Here is a 7,813-nt window from a genome sequence, read left to right on the forward strand (position 1 = left end):
ATTAAGGTTTTCTGCAAAACCGATCAGAAAACTAAAAGTTTGTAATCGAAAACGCAAAAAACCATAATTTTCTGATGGTTTCCATCTTTTCTGACAATAATAGGGTCTTTTCAGCCAAAAATTACAAAATTAAATTTGCTAGAAAATTCGCCAGTTTTTTACCGAAAGTCCTAATTAAGATTATCTTGAAAAAACGGCCAGGGAGCAAAAGTTTACAAAAAAATTATTTGGAAAATTAKYCGKCCACATCGYTCTGAAAATATTTAGTTTCTTTAAATTTTCAGRTCATTCTGGTTTTTTAAAGCCACAGATGATGATGATGATTCTAGTTYKTACAAAGTCGCTATTAAGCAATTCTTTTTACGCAAAARTCGCASTAWTATTTAGTTAAAATACTGACAATTTTYAGGTATTTTYTGTAAAAAAATATWCGATARATTTTATTGGAGCACTGGCCTCCTTAACTGCTTTGCAAAARTTTTTGGAAAACYTTTGGCAGCTTCGAATTATGGACAAAAGAATTAAGCCTAAGAATTAATTCTGGGTAAAATACTGGCAAACTGAATCCTTTATGCGAAAAATTAAGAGATCGATTTTACAAGAAAACTCGTCGACTATCTTTGGAMYCGCTTCTGTTGCTGGGAGAATCCAGAWTACTTTTTTTTACAAAGTTTTTTACAAGCTGTTTGAACAWAGTAGTAAAACGTTACACAGAAAAAATGTTGATTTTTTTTAGAGGTACAAATTCTAGTCGCGGGTTTCGTAAAGCTGTAATAAATGACTTATAACTCATTAACCGATGAGTTAAAACTCSTTAACTCAGAGAGCGGCAACAACTCAATAACGCAAYTCAACACAGTGTTACCCAGGCTTATATGCAACACTAAGCAGCAGGAGAGTGTATTGAGGGTCCCATAGCTGCCAGTTTATTTCAGGTTTCATCTGTTCGCTGAAAATATCCTGCTGATCCTGAAAGGACAATAAAGGGTAGTTTATCGTGTTGTGCCTACTGACACAATTTTTGGGCCATTGGTAAATTGAATTTTGAAATAATTAAGTGGTGAAATTTAGCGATTCCTCAGATAATTGAAGTGGGATTTAAACCGGTGAGTAATCCTGCTTATATTTATAAATATAGACATCTCGACTTACAGTGAGAATATTTTGAGCTATTTTTATTAGGTCATGTAAAATATTCCATGTAACACCCTTCGAAGAAATGCTATTTTAGATTTTTGCCATTATGCATTTGCCTACGTTCATTTCATCTTATTCAAACTAAAGTGCATGCAGCTGAAGCACATATTTTTACATTTTTCCAGACTAGCCAGTGAGCAGCAGCATTCACTCGACACTATTTGCATTTGTTCGCTCAACAGCGAATTTTTCAGTTTTTCCAGCACATCAGATAGTTAGAAAAAACATGTTCACCTTATGGTACACAGTTCTGTCCTACAAGGAATATCGGTAAGTACTCGTGTTGATTTCATGATCTGGACATTTACCAGTAAAAAAATGGTTCGTTTTCTTTTAAGAAGCTGTTTAAGTACACTGGTTGTTGAAAACTATTCAATTTTCATGTTCACAGTGTGGCAAATTTTTAAAAATAATTTTAGCTAATTTGTTAAGAGCTGGCTGATATACAGAGTGATTCAATTTTTAGTCGAAAATGTCACTCAGATAAGTAGAAAATATTATATAAGCCGAGGCCCGCAAAAGCACACTTTATAATTTTGCAAGTAATTTCAAGCAGGCAAGGAATTTTTACAACACAGTTAATCAATAGCACAAAAAACCTGAACAAAGTTTCCGATTTTAGCAGCCGACCTAAGTTTATATGAACTTTTCCGGTTGTTTTTGCCAGTTTTTTTCGCCCGGATTACCTTGAACGTAGCGCATCCGCCACTTAAAATTTTCAAGTACCTAAAGAACATTTCCTAATGCAATGAATGCAATGGAATTAATTTAATTAAATTTACAAGCTCGTGACACACACGCTATTTACGGTAGTTGTTTCATGATTCATGGGTGTCTGCACTGAGTCATCAGCCGCAGGTACAAGAGGAATAACGCGCGTTTTTCATAGACCATCATTAGTGATTCTCCAGAACTTTTATAGCTATGTAAATTCCATACAGTGTCAACGAACTAGTATATTTATAAACAGTACTATTCGTGTGAGACACTTATTAGGGTCTTTCATATTAATGATGCACAATTTACTCGGGTACGGTTTCCGAAAATAACTCAAAAATGTCGTTGCTTCAGTTTATTTTGTAAACTTCTGGCGGATTGTTAGGAAAAGTAAAAGACACTTAAAACAGAATCAATGCTTACTTACTTGATGGCCGAAATCTTGTGCTTTCAGTCATGTTTTTTGGTTATTTAATTTGATTTGCTTTTATTGTTTATTTTGGTTTATTTTTCAAGACATTCAATTTGGGAGAAATTGTCCTCGAAAAAAAGTCCAGGACCGAAGGAAACCGCAATTGTTTGCCCATTGCCTCCCAAAAAGAATGAGCCACCATCTAGAATTCCTGTAGTGGAACCTCAACCTCCGAAGCCGTCTCGAACGCCCTCACCCCTCATACCTGTCCAACCTCCTTCTCCTCAGCCGCAGCCGAAGCCCCAACTACCCGCCACTCCTCCAACACCTCCTGCACCTGCCGCAGCAAAAATGGAACCTCCATCCAAACCTCCTCGTTCTCCTTCTCCTCATCCTATAAGGGCTGAGGCTTTTGACGACATCGACTACGAGGATGAGAGTGATGAGAGCAGCGAACCTGAAGAGGAAGACTCAGTTTTGGCCACTCCTCAGAGAAAACCAGTAGCAAAGTCGGTTAATGACTTTATTGATCGGGAGAAGACAAATTAATTGTTATCATTTGTTGCCTGTTTTTTAATTGCAATTATTTCTTTAATTTTTAGTTTTTTTACTTACGAAGCTTTTGGTTTAAATGCAGAGTACTTTTTAATTTCTTGAAAGTTGTTGGATCGAAATCCTGGAACCTCTTTGGTGGATTGTTGGAATATTGTGTATGTTATAACAGTATATTAAGTAAGTGCCTTTAAACACTTACAGTGATATTTCCATGCTGACGTGCCTAATTTTTTCGGCTGTTGAAAGTTGACATAATATTTAATAAAATGTTACTCGAAAAAGTCATTACTAGTGGCTTTAATTGTTTTATTTACCAGACTATCAGCCAGTTCGGTTGTATTATTGCTTTAATGAGCAACTATCATGAGAACAAACCAGCTGGGTTTTATCAGTTATAGCTAAACCCAAAATCGATAGCCCTTAACAATTGCGCAAGGGATTAATGCATTTTGCATCGCATTATTTTTTCAATTAAAAAAAAATTAGATGCTTAATTATCTGCGATTTATACAAAATAATATTGACAGCGATTAATAAGGGACTTTCCTGGCGTGGTTCGCACTTCGCTTGCAGTTTACTACTATTTATCATTGGCTAAATAAAAAACTGAAGAATTGTTAGGAAAACTGATACCTACCTATACCCGAAAATGAGAGAAACTGATGGAATTAATCGAATTTACGGATGATTGGTTGCGAAATTAAGGTGTGATATTTAGAGGCCGGCACACCCAAGCAGATAAATAAACAAGCAGAATTGCAATTGATCGAAAAAAAATTGCAGTGATATAAAATTTTCGTTTCGCAAATTTGGTACGTAACAATGCACAATCGGTTAATTGAGGAAAAAACAACCTTCGGTCGAGAGTTGCGGGAAAATGTCCGCTAAACTAAACCGCAAGTACTAATTTGTGTTTTACTGGAGAAATATTAACTGATAGAGGGTTTGGATGATATTAAATTCATTTCAAATCATATCTATTTTCGAAAACAAAATGTTAGCTCATTCACACTAAAATCGCCCGGACCACGGCGAAACTAAACTGGTCCAGATGTTTTTGCCAAAAATCTGATGATTGACATAAAAACACAGTTATATAACAATCACATGAGTTTGAACTAATATTTGGCTTTGGGAATTTTTTGGTAAAACGGAAGTGGGTTTGGATGTACTCCAACACCTGATTTACTCGGGCAGAACTATTTTTTGGGGCGTTTTCTAATGGTTTCACCCAATTAATTTCATTCGGTTGCCCTATTTAATAAACTAGAGATATTTATTTTATTATATTCTCCTCAAATTTCATATCTTATCTAACGAGCAAGATTTCAAATAAGTAGGAAAAATCCACCAATTATCGACAATATCAGTGCTATTTTATAGTTCACTAGCTTTTCCCTTAAAAATATGTTCACGTTTTGCTATACAGTTATATCTTTAATATCCCGGTGAGTACCAATTAGCCTACCTATTAATTAATATCTTTTCACGAATATGCAAAACTAATCTGACGTTTTTCTCGATTAGTTCCTGATGCAGTCACCTTGATAGATAATCCTGAGTTACCGCACATATTTATTAAACTCTCATGTGCATCACTTTCAATCAATCGTTGCAGCGTTAAAATTTAATTAAAAAAATAGAGCAAATTATATAATTGCGATCGTCATGTTTTGTGGGTTTATGTGTATGTGTAATTTACTGTCAAATAAACTAAAATTAATTTTCTGGAAAATTTTCAAAGCACTTGACCTTCGTAAATGTACATTTTTGCCAGCTGGCTAGATACGATTTGTTTTTGAGCTGAATGGAGCAGAAAACACCCGGATTATGTAATTATTTCAAATGGACGGTGTGAAGCCGATTGAAAACTACGTTAAAAAATAACAGAACTTTTATTGAAAAATGGAAATTTATCAGAAAACATGAATATTAGTATTAAATTAAATCAAATACTTAATAATAATAATAAAATATGCTTTTATGATCACGATAGATGACAATTTTCCCTTGGGATGCATTCAGTTTTTGTCCAAAACCCAAAAAGTTTATGTGTAACTTCAAGTTCATCCAAAGTGATTAAATTCCAGTGTGGAAATGTTTATTCATGTTATATTTCTTCAATTTGAACATATCTTAAAGAATGTAGCAAAAACGTATCTAAATACAAAAATTCTCAAATACAAAAAAAAGCAATTTCGTTCAAATATTTGCTCTTTTAATTCGTATTCACTTTAATGCTATTCCTGCTACTTTGTTCAGTGTTTGGTTTTCGGCAGTATCTAAAAATACCCTAAAATGACGATCCGTGGACAGACTGATGAGGGGCCGTAAGTTTCCTTTTGCATATTATTTCGCTTGGACTTTGGTAGTAATGCAAAAAATATAATTATAACAAACTAACACACATACTAGTCTGAATATTCAGTTATCTATACATATATCAACATTCGTTAAGCGATCTAAATCTTAAGGAGGCAGTAGATACTCGTTGATTCATAAAACTATTGTCAGACTAAATAATGCATATTTTCCAGTGCAGTTGAGCGATAACAAATGCAGAAAATATCAATTATGACGCCGCAATTGCATTTCCTGTGCACCAAACAACTTTTATAAGCCACACTATCAGCAGTTTGGCTGTCGCCAGTTTCAATTCCCATCAAATATTTCACATTCCAGATATTCCTTTTTTATAATTTTACTGAAAAGTGCTGAAATAGTTGAAAATCCAAAAAATTACTGTTTCCAATACCTGTTTACTTCAGCCTAATTTTAGCCCCAAGCCTAGCTGAGAAAATTTACCGGTTTGTTAGCGCATAAATTAATTATATTTTTTGGCAAAACAAAGGAATGTTTAAATCTTTTAATTAACGTCTGGTCGTCTGATTAACGAACTTGTCCACCAATTTCAAGCAGAACAATTGAATCTCTTCTAAATGGACCCAAATCTGTTTAATTTATGTAATTGAATTTAGAACTGAAATGCCATACAAACGGATTATCGCATATAGATTAAATTTAACCTGATCCTGGATTGATTCCCAGTTTAAAACCTTGGCATTCAGATTGCAAAAATTTGGCAATCCATAAGCTCTTTTAAAACACTTTTTCGACGAAAAAAAACTGTATGTGTGAGGTAAAACAGCTAAAGTCCATAAATTAATCATAACGTTATTATCATTTTAATTATCAGCTTATTAGGTAAATAGGTACTGCCAAAGTTGACGTCATTGGTAAGTCGCAAAAATTTGCTCAAGTTTGCGACAATACGCGTATAAAGTCACGTATTGGCACACACCTGTATCTTAACTACAAGAGGTGATTTCTCCAATTTAGAATCATATTTCTCAAAAATGATATAATCGTAACGATAATGCGATTAATTAGTCTTAATTAAATCTTAACTTATAATTGTCAGGCTTAAGCATACTTTCAATCTGGCATTGTAAATGGTTAACCAACTGGATCATTTTTCCACCTTCGAAAAAACTTTGATGGAAGAGCTTAATTTAACAGCTGTATTATTTTAATTGTATTTAACACTGAGAATTTCTGGAAATAATGTCATGATACAAATCACATTGATCCAGCTAGTTATTAATAATTTTTCATCATTTCTGGATACTGGAAACAGTGATTGAAATCTAACTTTCGCGTTGAATTTTCGTTATGCAGGTTTTTTAAAGGTTGTTAAACTGCCAGCAGAAGGTCGACTAAAATACCTCTAATTATGCAATCTATGCAGGACTTAGCGGTCGTGTTGCCTTAATTAAAAAGTAAATAAGGTAATCATGAGATATTACTTCATAAAACATGCGAATTGTCAAGTACTTGCTTGAATCACCTTTATCATGTAATCAAATCGATAAAAACATTTGTATTATACTTTGCCTGGAAACAAGACTACAAAACATCTAAATATAAAATGTACAGAAAACTTGGCTGGATCTTGAAAATAACAACGGACGATCCACCGTATATACATCCACAAGTTAAATAATTTTGCTCGATCAATTAGCCAAGCAAAATGTATAATAATGATTTAGGCGAAAAACTAGACATTTTCACAAGACTGGATTCAGTTCACCTTGACGGGGTAGATTTGGCTGGTATCCAAGGATCAATAGAAAAGGGGGTTGTAGGTTGATGTTATACGTTTAGCTTTAATTCTGCATCAAGGTTAGATCAGATTAAATATTTCTTTTGTGGGAATTTCATGATACTCAGTGTTCGTTAAGTTCCCAGCAAAATTTCTGGAAGAGATTTTTTGAGTGGTTTTAAGAAGAATAGAAAGTTTATATGAGTATAGGTTGCGAAATGATTCTTTTTAATGTACAGGATTTTTAAATTGTCGTCAATAACTTCATAATTTTTTTGTGGATTTTTTCAAATTTTGCAGTGCTATTTGCAAAGGAAGGGGGCTAATTTTTACAAAATAGATTAGAATTGTTATGCCCAGGAGCGCCTTTTTGAGCAACTTTTTTGATTTCACGCTTCTTTTGTGAGATAACAATTAAGACCCTTGAAATATAGAAATAAAAAAGTGCTTTTTTATAGTTTACCATCCTGAAAAGGAATCATTTCCAGTCCTCTTGAAAACTCCTGGAATTTGTCTACGAATTTAATTAACCCTCTGTATATCAAACATTTTCGTAGTTTTATTTCTGCGAGTGAATTTGAAATTCCATTAAAAATTTTGAAACGAAAACAAATTGGGAAAAACGCTGCAATTCTCAGGAGAATTTAATTGATTACGTGGAAGACTTGCTGGTGGCACCACGACAGATCAGAACTAATTATTATCTCCGATCGCAGAATTTGTAGTTAAGATTCGATTGAAACAAGTGGGTTTTTCGGGTTTTTAGGCCGTCGTTCGGTAGAATTTCTTCTTGACGTTTCGCAAGCACGTGTGGCTTGCATCTTCAGAAG

At 33.8% G+C, this 7,813-nt stretch overlaps 2 protein-coding genes across 3 annotated transcripts in view; both read left to right on the top strand.

The window, feature by feature from the left end:
* The first annotated feature begins 897 nt into the window (after window positions 1-897).
* Window positions 898-3,177, top strand: LOC109540893 (vegetative cell wall protein gp1). The gene is made up of 3 exons (XM_019909418.2): window positions 898-1,106; window positions 1,323-1,467; window positions 2,431-3,177. The coding sequence occupies exons 2-3, from the start codon at window positions 1,424-1,426 to the stop codon at window positions 2,873-2,875; spliced, it is 489 nt and encodes a 162-aa protein (XP_019764977.2). The 5' UTR covers window positions 898-1,106; window positions 1,323-1,423; the 3' UTR covers window positions 2,876-3,177.
* Window positions 3,178-4,192: 1,015 nt separating this feature from the next.
* The window catches only part of LOC109540881 (arginine kinase), a 12,516-nt gene continuing 8,895 nt past the window's right edge, over window positions 4,193-7,813 (top strand). The window contains exon 1 of one of the 2 annotated variants that reach the window (XM_019909388.2): window positions 4,193-4,329. In XM_019909388.2, the coding sequence (XP_019764947.1) occupies window positions 4,289-4,329 (41 nt within the window). In that variant the 5' untranslated portion in view covers window positions 4,193-4,288. Of the gene's footprint in view, window positions 4,330-5,152; window positions 5,212-7,813 lie in introns of those variants that run through there. The other variant, XM_019909389.2, reaches the window with a different exon arrangement.

This window comes from Dendroctonus ponderosae, unplaced genomic scaffold (genome assembly GCF_020466585.1).
Source record: "Dendroctonus ponderosae isolate FM_Combo_2020 unplaced genomic scaffold, Dpon_F_20191213v2 Dpon_F_20191213_1, whole genome shotgun sequence".
NCBI classification, from domain to species: domain Eukaryota; kingdom Metazoa; phylum Arthropoda; class Insecta; order Coleoptera; family Curculionidae; genus Dendroctonus; species Dendroctonus ponderosae.

Coding starts and splice junctions, on each gene's coding strand:
- LOC109540893 (XM_019909418.2), top strand. CDS start 1,424: ATGTTCACCTTATGGTACACAGTTCTGTCCTACAAGGAATATCG. Junction 1,468..2,430: donor CTGTCCTACAAGGAATATCG/GTAAGTACTCGT, acceptor TTATTTTTCAAG/ACATTCAATTTGGGAGAAAT.